The sequence below is a fragment of the Triturus cristatus genome, chromosome 3_2, assembly GCF_964204655.1.
Source record: "Triturus cristatus chromosome 3_2, aTriCri1.1, whole genome shotgun sequence".
Taxonomy (NCBI): Eukaryota; Metazoa; Chordata; class Amphibia; order Caudata; family Salamandridae; genus Triturus; species Triturus cristatus.
In genome coordinates, this window is record NC_140584.1 from 437,318,596 (window position 1) to 437,336,011 (window position 17,416).

At 43.8% G+C, this 17,416-nt stretch overlaps 1 protein-coding gene across 1 annotated transcript in view; it reads left to right on the forward strand.

The window, feature by feature from the left end:
- Positions 1-17,416, forward strand: part of CSMD2 (CUB and Sushi multiple domains 2) — a 1,634,099-nt gene that overhangs the window by 682,989 nt on the left and 933,694 nt on the right. The window contains exon 5 of the mRNA XM_085648024.1: positions 16,493-16,700. Coding sequence (XP_085504150.1) covers positions 16,493-16,700 — 208 coding nt within the window. The remainder of the gene's footprint in view (positions 1-16,492; positions 16,701-17,416) is intronic.

The following is a 17,416-nucleotide window of genomic DNA, read 5'->3' on the forward strand; positions in this document are numbered from 1 at the left end:
GTAGCACACTGAGCACTGAGGGCAAGCTAGCAGGAACAGCTAATTGGACCATAGAGGGCAGGCAAGAGGGGACAGGGGCTTACATGTGGAGAAAGAAAGGCGGGGGCAGCAATCTGACCATGGATGTCATAACATAACGGGAATTTGTAAAGCGTATGTTCATCCAAGGGTATCTTGGCATATGATAACAGATGTTTATTGTTCCCTAACTCAATGTTGACAAGTTCAATTACACCATTGATGGTATCACGGATGACATATCAAATGACATCATTGATGGCATCTCTGACATCAGTGATGACATTATCCAACCTACTGCTCCTCAATTTTCTGTATAAGCCAGTACTGTCTTTCACATGTGTAAATAACTGCTACAATGGCGCAGAATCATGAAAAGCATGATTACATGAAGATATGTGCTTGTCTAAAATATTTATGCTGAAACCTACTCTGGCTACACATAAGCACTGTTATGAAAAAAGCTCCCACTCTGCACATTTTTCACCACATCCACAGCTCTTTATGAAGATTCCACTTTCTCTGCGCACCCAGGTGTCATTAGATGGCCAAACCCCTACTACGCAAAGACTTCACCCTATAAACAAGCTTGGCTAATATCTCTAAGCAGACAAGTCTTACTACATAGCTCCACTTCTATTATGCATGGCCTTCATCCTGTGCAGACCTCTTCACCGAGATGTCACTACCTACACACACGCTCCCTATTAGCTGCCTTAGCCCCTACTGCACACAGCCTTCACCCTGTAGACAGGTGTTTATGGAGAGCCAGCTCCGACCAGACACCCAAGCCCCATTATGTGACTAAGCCTCTGCTAAGCACAGCCTTCCCCATGTACACAGCACTTGACGAGGGGTCACTCCATCCAGACGCCTAAGCCCCATGAAAAGATCAAACCCCTACTATGCAAAGCCTTCACTCTGTGTGCAACTCTTCACAGAGAGTGAAATCTCTTCACATAGCCAACAACATTAGTTTGAAAAACCCTTAGTACACACAGCCTTCTCTCTGTATAAAAGTCTTAACAGAAACTACACACTCTTTAACACCCAGACTCTTTAGAAGGCCAAAATGTTGCAAAACTTCACACTTACCAGTACGAAAGTATAGAAATTGAGCTATAAATTGAGCTTATTAAATACTTTTTGTGTGATAAGTGTATAGCAAACTCTACCACTCATTCTTTGATGTCATCAGTGATGACATCAATGATGTCATTTGAGATGTCATCAGTGATGTCATTAATGATGTAATTCTACATGTCATCAGTGATGTAAAATATAAGGTCATTAGCAGTGAATTTCGGGGCGTACGAAATAGCTCACTGAACTTTTAACTGGCTAATTTCAGTGTTTTTATGGTTTTCGGTTTGTTTTGTAACTCATTTCATCACTTAAGTATAAGTTTACCTAAACATTTTTTCAGAGAAAATATATAAATATATATAATATTGACATCAAGGACTCCTGATGACATCATTAATCATGAGGCCAAATGCCTGGTCTGTAAATGTCACCAAAACACCAAGATGGTAATATGGGGCCATATTACATGTTACTCGTATATTGTTTTTTAAAATTAACATTTATTTTAGGGTGGTTAGCATGAAAAAGCTGTTTTCCTAAAAATGAAATCATCAGTAGGCACTTACTGGAATTAGAATGTCTAGGGTTTGTTTACTTTTCATGAATATATTTTTGATAAAATGCCCAGTGAATTTATGTGATTCTGTGGCTGCAGCATTTACCACATTCATATGGATCTATCACACATGACATATAATTTGCCTAATTTGCAGATATTACAAGAAATATTGTTTCCAGCTGACATGGATGGAAATGAATGCTGTTAGAGAGCGTACTGGGTATTTTGAGTTCTTTTTCCCAATGGCTTTCTCACATAATGTAGTCCTCCATGCCACATAATCCTAGTAGCCATGACAATGGTGAAGCCCTGCAAAGTGGTTTGGGTGCTATCTTTGCTATGGTGAAATCCATATTCCAAAGACTCTGCGTAATTAAATTCATAAACTTATGTGCGAGGCGAGTGTCTCATTTTATTTAGGCCAGAAGCAGTAAGAATTAAAATTTCTCATCGCAGTGGAAGGCCCTTTGTGAACATTATATTTGATTTAATAGTTCACCAACATCCACCAGTGGCATTTGGGTGGGACGTCGAGAATGAGGAAGAAAAAGAGTAAATGGCTTAAAAAGGAAATCCATCCGAATTGTCAGGAAGGAACACTGAGAGGGACAGATTTGATGGTCTGAGATTCATCATTGGTGATAAATGCCTATTCTCTGGGCTACAGATCAGTGTCTCTGCTACACCATGCACATTCTGTTACATGCAATTTAAAAAATAGCATGTGACGGATTTGTGTCCGATATATAAAAATTGATCACTGTCATGATACCGACAGTCGTCTCATGATAGCAGAAAACTATCCTTCTCTTTTGATACAAGGAGCATACTGACTATCGTCTTTTGCTCATACACTCATATATATTGTTTTAATTTATGCCACAGAACTGGTTTACCATGCCTTTTGCTTATTATCAAGCTAGATCAGAAAAGGGATAGAGATTTTGCAGGAATGAGCTTCGAATAAAGCCAGATTGAGCTGGAGCAGGATTGGGACGCTAGGAAGAGGAGCGAAGAGTTTCTGGTTGACCTTCAGGTGATCCTACTGGAAAGGGAGGTTGGTTGGAGAGCTCACCAAAGTAGTATCTTTCTGGTCTGCATTGTTCTCCACCAATATTAGAGCAGAAGATTGGCCATGCTTTTTGAACAGAAAGGCACACTTGGAGTGTAGTATTTGAAGATGTTGGATAGGTATTTGGGGCCTGAATTCCCTCAGCCTTGTGTGTGAATCCGAGGGTTTAGAAGACAACCCCATATTAAACTGGAAGCTCCAAAGTTGGGCTTTGGGAATTTGTTCGCTATGGCCATCTTTACTCAGATCCAGTATCACATTAGAAGCATGTTCATACTGGACGTGCAGGTATCGCAAGTGTTTTATGAGGTCCAAATTTTAAGTAATGTTCAAGTAGTCTGATACGTCTATTTCATATCTAATTTATTGGGCTAAGTTACCACGGCCACTGATCTGTGAGACTTTAGGGCCATCACCTCTACTCTTTACATTTTGAAGAGGGGGTGTCCTGGCACCACAACCACAAAGAACCTGAGAGGGAAAAAAGCACTGGTGAGCTTCAGGACATGGCCTATTGCTTATCGTTAAGTCCTGGAGGTCAAATTAACTTAAAAGCCTGGGATGTAGCTAAATTCATATGACCCAAAAGATGACTTTTACTGAAAGGACAATAAGCACGAGTCAAAGGTTTGATGTTGTAATTGCATTTCAGGGGCATTGGATGCATGATCTCAGGAGAGATTCTGGAGCAGAAAGTAGACATCTAACATTTCATATGGACTAATGGTTCATGGGCATTGGAAAGAAAGAGGATCTCCAGTTTAAATAAAGGATTAGACATCTGTACTATTAAATTATGAATATAGATGCAATGTTCTCTATTTAATATTTGTGCATATAAATTGCACAAAGTTTGAGGAAATTGACCAAGATGTTGTTAAAGTCATGTGAGAGTCCCAAATGTTAACATGTGAATGAAATTTCCTATATGGAAATTGGTGTCAGCAGTAGCAGCAGAAATAATGATTTAGATCAGCACCTAGTCTGGCAAGAAGTATATTCTACACTAAAATAGTCCTTGTTTGGAAAGGTATCAAAATGTTCAGTGATTGAGCAATTTTTCATAAGAAGGGCATAAAATGTATTGTTATTTTGTCTAATTTCGTGATTCTTGTATTCAGAACTGCAACTTGAATTCTGAGTGTGTAAGTAAATTGGATACATATTTTTTAGTCAGAACACTAAATTGAATCTCTACTGACCTTACTGTGAACAAGTGGTGCAGGAAAAAATTACATTTAAATGCCATGATGTATTTAATGAGCTGTCCCTGGTCCTGAAATCCAGTGTCGGTTTGTGTTGTCAGGGCTAGGCTAAGGCATGACTATCATGTAGCACTTAAAATGGGCAACATCAACAACAAACTATGCATGTCCATAACTTCAAACAACACAGCAGAAGTGACACAAGTGCAGACCTTACATGGTATGTTTCTTTGTAGATTCCATGTGCACACGATGTTGCGTGCGACACAATCTGTGGTGTTTCAGTTCCTCATTCTAAGAGTGCCTTTGCAGAATCTTCATGACCTTGAGCTAAGGGTGCCTATTGGCTGGAAACCTGGCACTGCAACCTAGGGCTGTGGAGCTTAGACACTGGGAATGCTAGACCCTCCAAGATTACCCCTCATGACTATAGAGAGTATATATTTTTCCACGCTCAGCTGAGGTTTGTTCTGCTGTTTCCAGAAATTTCTCGAATCTGACCGACAGTGCCTTTCGGTCTTGACAGAGGAATTACCTTTCAATCTGCTCTCTTTCCTGTAAGTTGTACCTTACATGCATTCAGTGAATGCTTTATTCCTGCTGAAACATGGATTCCACTGATGGCGGCTGTTAAAGATTTGTTCCATGTGATTCAACACTGCTGAGAAAACCCATTGTTTGCATGTTTTAATTTGGGCTGTGCAAGCACAGTGCCTATTTCAGGTTTTCCAGCTGCTGTACCATTTTCCACTTTTCCTCTACATTTCATTTGAGACTCATATCTCCTCCATTGCGCATTCAGCAGATCACTGTTTCAAACAAACCTCTGATGGGCTTGGTTGCCTGGTACTGTGCCCTTCCATATGAGGTCCTTCACCTGAGGTGAAGATGGCCTCCCTTCAATCGTTCAAACAGTGATAGTCCCTTTGTCTTGCTAAGCAAGTGGGAGTCTGCAAAATAGGAGCAACAGTTCTGTACGGTAATGTGGTAATGTTCTCCCTTGCAGTCTGTGGCGAAGTCCTCGATGAGGCATGAAGTGACAAGGAAATGGTGGGTGGCTGTCCTGGGCAGGGCCCCTGTTTCTCCTGCTGCCTTGCTGATGAATATAATTCCAGGTTTCAGGTAGCCTATGAAATCTCATATTCTAGAAATGTGTTAATTGCCTACTTTTCATTGGCACTGGGTCCACTTCTCACTCATACAAAGGTGCTCAGTGGGCAGCGTAAAGAGACTCATTTACAGGGTCTACTTCCATATTCCGGATCCTGTGGCCTGATCACCATACTCCTTGTAATGAGATATACGAGGGACTCTTACCTTCTTCCAGGGGGTTTTAGGGATCCATGCACAGATAATTAAATAAATCCTCCCATTTTGTATGGACTGCAAGTCATGACCCTAAACTGGTTCCTTTGAATGGTGACCTGGACAACTTCAGGAGGTAATTCAACTTGAGTCTATTGCTTTCTTCTTGCAACTATTAAACATGTGTTGGGACATCTGGAGTATTCTCACTCCAACCAACCACAGTCAGGCCTCCTTGATAGCGTTGCCTGTGGCTGCTTGTACCTGAGAATAGTTTGACCATTTCACCCTCAGTTTCCACAGTTTGGGGCTCATATATTGCCTATCTTGACACCTTTTTCCTTAGGAACATGCATTTTTTCAGAGAGACTTCTCGCTGACACATTTGGCATCTCGTTGCTAGGGGAGGCCGCTACAAAGCCTCTCAGTAATGGAAGGTCCCAGTTTCGATCCTGTTTGTTAATGGTGTAGCCTACTGGCTAAGAAATGTCATGTGAAAGGTCTTGTTATTCTTTTTCTTGCCCCTGTTGACTCCTAGGTCCTCGTTCTGAACTATGAAGGTTGAATGTGTACCTGTCAAAATATTTTTCATTGACAGGCCCTCCGGTCCTTTAAAAGCAATCGATAAACTAAAAATTCTACCTGAATTTTGCCTTACACCTCTGGCAGTTTATGGTGGATTCACGTTTAGTAGCAGAATCATTACACACCCTTCTAGATCACACTCAGTGCTTTGTGCTATAGAATCTGTACATTTGGAAATGCCTTTGGACATTTACAGACAACAACCAAATGCTGACTCTGGCTTGGTGACGAATAGGGATGGCTGACTGGTTTTAGCACATCTTGCTTGGGTGTATTACCACTAGATCGTTTACCATGCCTAAGATAGTAATGTTTTATTGAATCTTCTAAAGATAACTTTCTGAATAGTGTCTGTGAGAGTACTGTCTGACATTAATATTCTTGCTGAAAGTCTCTTTCCTATTGCAGAACGGGTTGGATCTTTATTTGATTCAGTCAAGGAAAGCCTAAACAGGAGTCCATTGATGGGGCACAGCCTTTTTTATATAGCGCGAACTTGACCCGATGGTATTGGGTATCAGAGCGCTTTACACAAGCACCAGTTGCGTTACATGAGGACACATTCATTTTTGTTAGGCAGAGCGAGATTAGGTGATTTGCCGAGAATCACAGGATGTTGCACGTCCTTGCAGAGCCTTGAACCTGGTTCCCCAGTCGACCGCCCTAGCCGTTAGGCCAACTCCTCTCCCCTTCCTCGAAACACACCTTCATCAACCACAATTTGAAGCTGCAGGCGAGCTTCGTTAGCAGGGCTGCCCAATGCTTCTTTGACTCTATCTTTGTGTCTTTGCATGAATTTCATGTTCCTTGCCTGAAGAATGTATCTCGCCGTTTGCATTTTCTGTAATGATTCAGTAACACAGCTTTTCTCTTCCACAAGTATGGGTTTTCCACATAGCTGCATGGTGCTTCCCCTTATGGGCCCCCTTCAGGGACCAGAGGGCCTGGGCACTTGCAAAGTAGCCCGAAGTCTAGCCCTTCCACTCTTGTCTTCAGGTTGGATCTTCCCTGGTATTTGTTTGTAGGCCTGTCTTGCAGGTAATTATAGGGTTATCTGGTTCTCTCATTCACCTCTATTTGCAAGTGTCCTCATTTTTCCACTTATTTGGGTTCTGATCTCATACTTCATTCCATATCCTGATTTGATGAGATGCAGGCTCATCTCTTTCCAACTCTTCTCACATCCTTGCGTCTGAGGTTCTATCAAGGGGTTATAAAATGTAAAACTTTGCCCTTCGAAAGGAGAAGCAAAATTGACTGACTTTGCCCGAGACAGTGTTTCTTGACTCCCTTGTCCTCTTTTTTTGCTGCCTGGAGTCCTGTGGGGGTATTCACTGCAGAGAGTTCTTTTTCCTGCTGCCACTTAGTTTTCAGTTTTGAATGACAGAAGGGAAATTACATGGTTGCTGCCCAATGACCCATGTGTTCCTATCTTCTACTTCCGGAAGTGACGGAATGGGAATGAATCAAGGGCGGATTGGGAAGTACATGGTCTGTTGGGGTACCGGTAAGCCATGCCTAGCTTCCAGCATGAGTGCAGCCCTAAGCAGTAGCAAGAACGGTTCCGTTATAGCGCTGGGGCTCTTTCTTCAACCCGCTTTAACTTTGTACGTTTTCACTTCGCAAGCTAAGGAAATTTAAACAAAAATGTGCTAAGCTAAGCTTCACAACTTTGTCTGCTCCTGGTTCGTTCACAGCTTTCCAGTGTCCCATGGATCCTTCCACACTGAACTACTTTTCCAAACAAATGTGTGAAGTGTATTTGGGTCTTTGTGATATGCCTGACTGTCTCCAGCTTGGGTGCACGTACCCTCCCCCTCTCCCCTCGACTGGTTGGGTGCACCCAGGATCTTTTTATCTTATTTTATGTCACAAAACTAATCTCTATCCGACTACCTCCAGCCTTGAAGGAAGGGGCGACTATGGGCAAACAGTGCAAGAGTTACTAGTGTCACTAACGCGCACTGATAGCGCTTGATACCCCTATGAGGAGCTAATCCTGAATTATAGCTGAAGGGAGGTTGGGAGAAGCCAGGGAAAGCACATGAGCAGAAATGGACAGCCTCTCGAGAGGGACATCGAAGACCATTGTTGCGAGAAACACTATAATTCATGATAAAATAGTTTAGAAAATGACTGATGACGTTTATTCATGTTTTAAATAAGAATGGTTTTTGATTGCCAAACAATTTAATAAATGCTGGCTTGCAGGGAAATGGGATGAAAGAAAAGAACACAATGGACAGTGATAACAAAACCACATATTTATTAATAAAGGGAAGTATGCGGTAGTGAGCAATGTAGGAAAAGGGAGGGATGTGATAAAGAAGAGAACGAAAGGGAGGGTGAGATAATGCAGAAGGGAAGCAAAACGAAGCAGTGGAAGATGAGTAGAAAGAAAGAGACAATTCTGAAAGGGCAGTGTGGGCAACGGACACGATAGCTTAATGGAGTTGTTACGGAATATCGGTGGGTAATGCATCAGCAGGTGAGATGCATGTGTACAAGGCCAACCCGTGGTTCCTATGGCAACACAACAAATCCTGTTACCCTCATTGATAATCACAAGTGCTTTAAGTGTTTAAGGCATTGCAAAGCCACAGAACTGGAAGCTAGAGTTATATATTTAAATAGTTTTGATTTATGAAGGAGGAAATTAGTTGGTAAATTGTCAGCCATGTTGTGGCCATTGCAAAACAATTTCAGTCAATCTGTACAAGGTTTCAGCCACTCAGGGCTGATGCGCCACATCAAAGATGGCGTCTGTGGCTGTGCATCTCAAGTAGGCCGCAGAGCTGAGTACGCAGTCACTTGGCTTGTTTCATCTCAGCTCTGGCATTGTCATTGTCAGCACATGTTGACTGTGCTCTTGGTTGAGGCCTAGTACTACTGCTAATCCCGCAGGCTGTTTGGGCTCCAGAGAGCCCACTGTAAGGCAATACTAAAGAGCCGCTGCGCTTGGCACTTGTAATTCTGCACGGCTTGCGCATGCTTGTTGTTTGCCCGGCAGCAGCTCTCATGCTCCATTCTTTGCCCATGTCCGTAGCAGAACCTATTGATTTTTTCTTATTGATCCCCATCCTTGTGTAATCAATTAACATCTCAAATACAAACTTTAACCTTGAGTTTCGCAAATGCTGTTTGAGTATCTGCAGGGGCCGTGTGACTGGCACGCTGCTGTCGAGCGGGTAGGGACTGACGCCGCCGGCGCGGGACAACTTCACTCGACGCGTGACTCGTCACTTCAGGTTTTGACACACACATTTTTTTCTGTCATGAGTTTCCCTTGACAAGGAGTCACTCACGAATGGCAGTGATTTATGGGTAATGCAAACACAGTGAAGCGATGTTGCATATCACTGCTACATGTACGGTACATTGCGATGTTTCAACAAACCATGTCATTTCCTGGTCTCCCTCTCAGTTTTCTTTGCTGCAGTTTTTTTTCCTCTGTTGTCATTCTCTTGTCCTATATGTTTTTCCCAAACAACGGGTTTGATTTATCAAAAATTTGCACTGATGTGATGTGATCAAAAGTGATAGAAACCAGAACACACTTGATTTGGGATGTACTGCAAAGTAGCCTGAAAAGTAAACCAGCGCTAAGTGCCGCTTTGAACTACTTTGCATCAAGGGGGTGTCCCAAGGGGGTTCCGATGCAACCACCCATGGATTTTGATGAATGTCATAACCATTGACATTTACAGACTGGGCTTTACATTAAAAAGGTGGGCCTCCCCGAGGTAGGCGTAAAGTTGAAGAAAAGTTTATTTTGTCCTCCACATTTTTCAAAGTGTGCATGTGTGCTGTACTGTACAAAACACATGAAAAGTGGGAAAAGTTTTAAACTATGTCTAGGTATAGTATTGTTTTACTGGAAGGGTGACCTTCCAGTAAAATATCCTATGCTTGGCATCACACGGATACCCTTAAACTAATGTGCTAGTGTGTGTAGCGCAAGGCAGCCTAAAGTTGCCTAGTGCTGTAAGAGGAAGCAACAATGCTTATATTAGGAGCAGTGCGGCAAATGTTTGCTGTGTTGAGTCATATTACTTCCAAGTAAAACTGCTCGCAAGTGTCAAAGTTGGGAGACGGGCAAGACTAGGGATGGCCAGAGGAAGCTACCCACCGAAAGTGGGCACCAAATTAATCCTACTGGGTGTGAAAATCACCAGATCCAGGCAGAGAAACACTTGTGCTGGTTACTTTTAACCTGTTCTTAACATCAGTTCCTTTGTCTAATACTTGTGCAACCCCCCCCTTTCCACAGTCTCTATCAACTGGATGAGGTGATATGATCCACCCGGCTTTTGTTAGGAAGTGCAGTTTATGAAATTCTGCTTCAAATGTAGCTGAAATATATTGGCATTCAAATATATTAGTGGTCAAGGCCTTTACATCAATGCATTTGAACCTTACAAGCCCTGTGAGAAATAATAATAAAAATGATGCTGTTATTAATAATTACAAATGTTCTTATTATTACTACTACGAATGCTACTACTACCACTACTACCACTACTACTACTACTACTACTACTACCACTACTACTACTACTACTACTACTACTACTACTACTACTACTACTACTACTACTACCACTACCACTACTACACAGCCCATCCCACAGCCATTTAAGATCATTCGGTGAGAGTTGATCGTGACTGTATTATTTGCATGTCAGTTAAAGGATTTTGGCAGAATGGATAATGTGACATTTTGCCAAATCACATTCCTTGGTATAGGAGACAAATTTGATGCTTCTAGATGTTACCTGGCACTTTTTGCTGGTAGCGCCTTGGCAGCAGGTTATTTGGCACCGTGATTGCTGCTTAACCCCTTCAGTGCCCGCCCCTTTCCCCGCCCTGTGCCGGCCGTTGCATTAGCGGGCGGGGTCTATGACGAGCTGGACTCGTCATGGGCACAGCGCAACCGCGGCCCATGACGAGTCCAGCTCGTCATGGGCACTGAAGGGGTTAAAGCACATTACATCAACATTCCGTGAATGACACTGAATTGGCAAGAGGATCTGATTGGTTCTTCTAAATTTAGCACATGTAGAGATTCTCAGAATTGAAAGATTGTGACCTTCAAGGGATTTGAGAGACCAAATTGCTCTTATAGTTTGGAGAGCCCTGCTTACAGAGGCCATATGCCGCCACAGCAAAATTCTCAGCACCTGGATACCCTCACAGGTGATTAGCCGCGCTGTACAATTCTTGTTTGATTGATCATGTATGACACCATTTTTCAATCTTCTGGCATAGAACACATGAGAAAAATAACGTGACTTGGCGATAGTGCAATTTCCAGCACTTCTTTTTTTCTCACCAAGTATTCCTATAGTCCTTGGAGTACTGTTCATGTTTGATATATACTGGTATGTTTTTCATGACATCACTAATTTGGAAGATACAAGGAATATGGTTAATGCAGCCTGTTGGACTTGGCCCTTTTTGCAGGGTCATCCCTGAACTTTTTGCCTTTCTCCTAGCTATTTTTCTGACATGGTGTTGGTGGTTCTAGGACTCTGGGCACTTTAGCACTGCTGTCCAGTGTAAAGTGCATGTGCTCTCTGTGATAAATATGGTAAAGATTGATCTACACCTGTTTGGCATATTTAATTTACCTGTCAGTCCCTTGTAAAGTGGTATCTCATATACCCGGGGCTGGTAAATTAAATGCTACTGGTAGGCTTGCAGCGATGATTGCGCCACCCACCAAAGTAGACTTGCAAACCAGTGTCAGGCCTCTGCCATTGCAGGCTCTGGGCGTGCAGTGTTACTGCCGCTGTGACATGGTACCTAAAGTGTGTGCCACGTCTGTGACCCCCATTTTACTACATGCCAGTCAACCCTAAGGTAGGCCCAGCTAGCCCTGTGGGCAGGGTGTATTGTAGGTAAAAGTTAGGATATGTACCTTAAGTGTGTGACATGTCCTGGTAGTGTCAAACCGCCATTTTGGTTTCTCACTGCTGTGAGGCTGCCTTCTCATAGGAATGCATTGGGGATTCCCTGATAAGTATTTCAGTGGTAATTCCTGATATGAGAGGCGCAGCATGGTCAAGTTTGGTATGGTTGGAATAGTAATAATAACAAATGCTGCGCAATGGTGTGCGCAGATCTATTTTCACTTTTTTAGAAATGCCACTTCTAGAAGTTAGCATTTCTGTGTGCTATGTGTCTGCCTGCCTGATGTGGATTGCATGTTTGGCTTTTCAGTGACAGAGGCTGGTGAGGTGTGTGTGGCTCAAGGGAGGGCAGGGTGAGTCAGCGCTAGGCTGAATGGGAGATCTGCATTTGGAGTAGTGGGAGGAGTAGTCCCCTGACCATGAATAGGTCTGTGCCTGCCTAGGTAATTGCTGCAACGTTTGGGCATATTTACTTTAGGTGTCCCAGAGCGGGGCTTCCACGGCACGGTGGTGCCAGTACCATTTTCCTTTGGGGGCATTTTGATTGGTGATAAGAAAGGAGTGAGATACACTCCCCCTTCCCACTGCGCATTGCGCACCTTGGCTTTGCTGCTTTTGCAGCCAGAGGGCTAATTGGGAAGCCCTATCTTTGCGCCCCGACACTCTGGACAGAGGGCATTTTGAGCCCCAGTGAAAGGCCAGTTGGCCTGGGGATCATTTTGGATGGTGATGCCTAATATGATGGTGGCATACTGTTTTTTTATTGCATAATGTGTTTATGCTTAGGAGGTTTATGCACAATGTGTTTTATGCCTAATTGTGATGCAGACATAATGTGTTTATGTTGGCCGTGCTAATGCTGAGTACAGTATTCTGCCAGTAGTTACTGGTTGTGCTTTACATTTGCTACTTGTGCTTTGTGATGGTTCTGACAGTGGCCCGATTGGCCCTGTCAGGTGTATATAATCCCCTGTAAATATTGCCTAGTGCCATTCGGCACAGTGTATATTATGTGATTATGATTCTAATGTGTTTTGGATAATACAAAGGCTATTTTTTTATATAACCTTGTGTGGAATTTCCTTTGTGGTGTGCCTAGTGTGTTGCTGCTGTGTGTGTGTTTCGCAAACGCTTTACACATTGCCTCTGGGATAAGCCTGACTGCTCGTGCCAAGCTACCGAGGGGCTGAGCAGGGATTATCTTCAGCATGTAAGTCCCTTGCCCTGACTGGAGTTGTGGTTTCTGCCTGGCTTAGGCGCATGCCCTAGCCAACCAGAAATCCCATTTCTAACACAGCCAGTATAAGTGACATAGCACCTCCAATTGTTTATGATGACCTTTAAGTTCTGCAACAGCAAAAGGCCCTTTGACATGCTGTTTTGAACCTCCATAGGGTCATGAATCCCTCTGTGGCTTGCAGTATCTAAACTACGTTGAGGTGAAATTCCTGCTTACCATTTTTTTGAAGCGGAATGTTAGAACTGGGGGTCTCTAGTTGGCTGAGGTAGGTACCTTAGTCCAAATAGGGACCCTTATTTCTAAGTCAGGGAAAGAAAGGACACCTTCTCAGATAGCCCCTGCTCACCCCCTCGGTAGCTTGGCACGAACAGCCAGGCTTATCTCCAAGGCAAATGTGTAAAGTATTTGCAACCATGCTCTCAGTAACACAGTGATGACACCACAAATGGACTCCACACGAGTTTCATAAAAACTATTATATGTTTATATAAAAAAGATAAACGATGAGACCACACAATAAAAATCCAATATATGCGTATTTGTAATATTTCACCTTGCCGGTTATTAGGCCAGCAAGCACTGGTAGGTTCTTGCAGTATTAATGAGCAATTCACGATGCTCTAATGCAGTCCTAATGCAATGCTATGCAGTTCGTAATGCAAGAACCAGGCAGTTCGTAATGTAAAAACAATGCAATTCGTAATGAAACAATCAGGCAGGTCGTAATGCAAAAATACTGCACTTCGTAATGCAACAATCAGGCAGTTCGTAATGCCAAAACAATGCACTTCGTAATGCAACAATCAGGCAGTTTGTTATGCAAAAATAATGCACTTCGTAATGCAACAATAAGGCAGTTTGTTATGCAAAAATAATGCACTTCGTAATGCAACAATCAGGCAGTTCGTAATGCAAAAATAATGCACTTCGCAATGCAACAATCAGGCAGTTCCTTATGCAAAAATAATGCACTTCATAATGCAACAGTCTGGCAGTTCGTTATGCAAAAATAATGCACTTCGTAATGCAACAATCAGGCAGTTCATTATGCAAAAATAAGATACTTCGGCACCGATCGCGGTGCTCTGGACGGTCTCTATGCCACTCTTACTGACCCGTGGTCAGCTACTGCCAAATATGTCCCCAACACTGTTATGATGGAAAATAAAGTGCCGCTCCACACTCCGGCCCCGGTACTGCCCCTCCTCGGCAAGTACGGGCCGTGATACAAACTTGAGCGGAGGCTCGCGCTGCTAAGATGGGAAAGGCCTAGAGTGTTTCTCTCAGAGCCCGCACCCCGCCCCAGGCTTCAACACATGCACACTCACTGAGCGATACATGGGGGTGCGATCTCACTATCGCCTCCTCTACTCGCTGCTTCGGCCTCCGGTGTGCCTTCTTTGATCTTGGGCAGTGGAACTCGGACCTCTGATGGGGATGGTTCGAGGTCTCTCCTTGGCAAAGGCAGGCTCGGGCATAGCTCCTCTGGGGATGCCGGTCCGGGCCGATGGCAGTGACGATTGCAGCACTTCTGGTCACACTGCCAATCGACGCAGAGAACAAGACTGCTCTGGGACACACAGTCACGGGGCAATTTTCACGAAGGTCTCAGGCTGCAACAGGGCACACAGCGTCGCTGAGACTCACTTGAGCTCTGGGTGTACACGATCACAGGGCAATTCTCACGAAGGTTTCAGGCTGTACGCAGCACACACACACACAGCGTCGCTGAGACTCACTTGGACTCCGGGTGCACACGATCGCAGGGCAATCCTCACGAAGGTCTCAGGCTGCACGAAGCACACTCACACAGCGTCGCTGAGACTCACTTGGACTCCGGGTGCACACGATCGCAGGGCAATCCTCACGAAGGTCTCAGGCTGCACGAAGCAAACGCACACAGCGTCACTGAGACATACATGGAAACTTTTATGTTCCTGAGTTTCCACAACAGGGAGCCAGCTCTCCTCGGGCCCTTGGGGACAAGTTACTTCGGGACACAGCACACAGCAAAGTCCTTTCAAGCAGGGGGACACAGCACACAGCAAAGTCCCTTAGCCTCTCCTTAGTTAAAGCAGCAAACAGCAGGCCAGCCCCAGAACACACAGCAAGGGTCAGTCCTTTCCTTCAGCCTCTTCAGCTGTTCTTCCTTGGCAGAGGTTCCTCTTGACCATGAAGTAGTTTCAATCCTTTTCAGTCTTGATCAGTCCAACGTTCAGTGGTTTCAGCTCTCATAGTTATACTCCTAAATGTCTTTGAAGTCTTTGTGTTCAGGTGGCACTGACCCCTGTCCAAACCAGTTCTGGGTGTCTCCCTGCCAGTGACACCTTCTTCCTTTGATAGTGGGAGTCTGGGTCCTTAATCACTCAGAAGGAGATGGAGCCATTGTTTTATGGCAGCAGCCTAGGCCTCTTCACCTCCAGGGGCTACTCCCACCCTACACTCCAGATGCAGATCAACCCATTGCTGTCTCACCTCCTTCCCTGGGTCAAGACATTCCCCAGATCCTATCACATTCAAATCCAGACAGTCAATCCACAACCAGGCAGAGACACACAGAATTGTTAGAACAAAAAAACAGCCACTTCTAAGAGTGCGGTTTCACAATTCAAAAAACACCTTCACAAAACAATGTGTTATTAAATTGTGAATTCAGGCACACTAAACTTCAGCTCTTCATGTTAAACCTATGGGAAGATAGGCTGGAAACATATTACAGAGCCTCCCCCATTCTGTCCTAGGGACAAGATGGCTTTGCAACAGTGAAAAACGAAATGGAGAGTATTTCACTGTCAGGACATGGTACACACCGTACTACATGTCCTACCTTCCACATACACTGCACCCTGCCCAGGGGGATATCTTGGGCCTACCATAGGGGTGTCTAATGTGCATACAAAGGGAAGGTAAGGCCTGGCAAGTGGGTGCACTTGTCAGGACAATAGGGCAGCGGCAGGCCTGAGATCTCTTTTCAGGGCTACTTATGTGGGTGGCACAATTAGTGCTGCAGGCCCACTAGTAGCATTTGTATTACCGCCCTGGCACTCATAGTGCACTTTATTAGAGACTTTACTCATAAAAAACATGCCAATTATGGACAACCAATTACCATTACACTTTACACAGGGAGCACTTGCACTTTGACACTGATCAGCAGTGGCAAAGTGCCCAAAGCATCTAAGTTGGCAACACCATGTCAGAAAAAAGGTCTAGGGGAAAGGCAAAAAGTTTAGGGAACTTTACCCAAAAAGGGCCAAGTCCAACAGGGAAGTATACTGATGTTCATCTCGGAAAGTGATAACAAATTAATGAAAAATAAAACATGCTCATTTTTGGTAATGGCAACCACTGCCATAAATATGTAAATTTCTTCTTGTATATATTCACGGTCGGTCAATCTGTGATCCTTTGGGCGTACAAACAGACTCAAAGCACTAGTTATACCTCCTTGTATGTGACACATGACTGAATCTTAGGCCAAGCTCTATAACTTGTGCTTTTTTCATTTAGCGGATGACGCATGTGGAGGAACTTTGCGTGGCCAAAGTGGCATCATCTCCAGCCCGCACTTTCCCTCGGAGTACGGCAACAACGCAGACTGTACCTGGACCATACTGGCCGAGCCCGGGGACACCATCGCACTGGTCTTCACGGATTTCCAACTTGAAGATGGATATGACTACTTGGAAGTCACTGGGACCGAAGGATCTTCACTTTGGTAGGTCAATGATGCTCTTTCCCAGCTGGTTCCTGAAGCAAAAGGTCTTATATTCCCGCCTTCCTGTACATGTACTGCTGTCATAAACACCTGTGCACTTCAGCTACTCTGATCACACACTTTTGTGGGACTGTATTGGCCTAGTGAACTAGAAAAAACACTGATCATTCGAGATCCTACGTGCTAAAGGTTTGACTTTTGGTTCTTTCAGTGTAAGAACTTGAGACGACTTGTTGTTTTTACATGGGATGAATCTAGATTTTTTTTTAACTTGACTAAAGTTCATATGATACTGACTAGTCTGGAGAAAGTGGTGTTTCAATGCACAGCATTTGGCCAACCAGTGTAAATGACATCCTACCTTCACAATGGAGTGAACATAATGGGTTGCTAAGTAGGAAGGTATTTTTTAGTAGAGTTTTTTGCAGTAAAGTTAAATGCATGAATATGGAGCCCATTCGACCCCAGTTCAAAGTCAGTTTTTAAACACTTCCGGATCTAAGGAAGAGATAATCCAAGTGTTCATCACCATGCTCCACCTGTGACAAACTTCCTCTTGATTTTAATATTTCTGCATGCCTCAGTACCTCAGAGTGCTCTGGAGTTCACGTATCCAGTAGTATAGTATAAAACAGCAATTACACAAGCACTTTTATTGAGTTAAACATATCTAGGAGATGCTTCAAGAGTACAGCTTTTTAATTGTTACTCGGCTT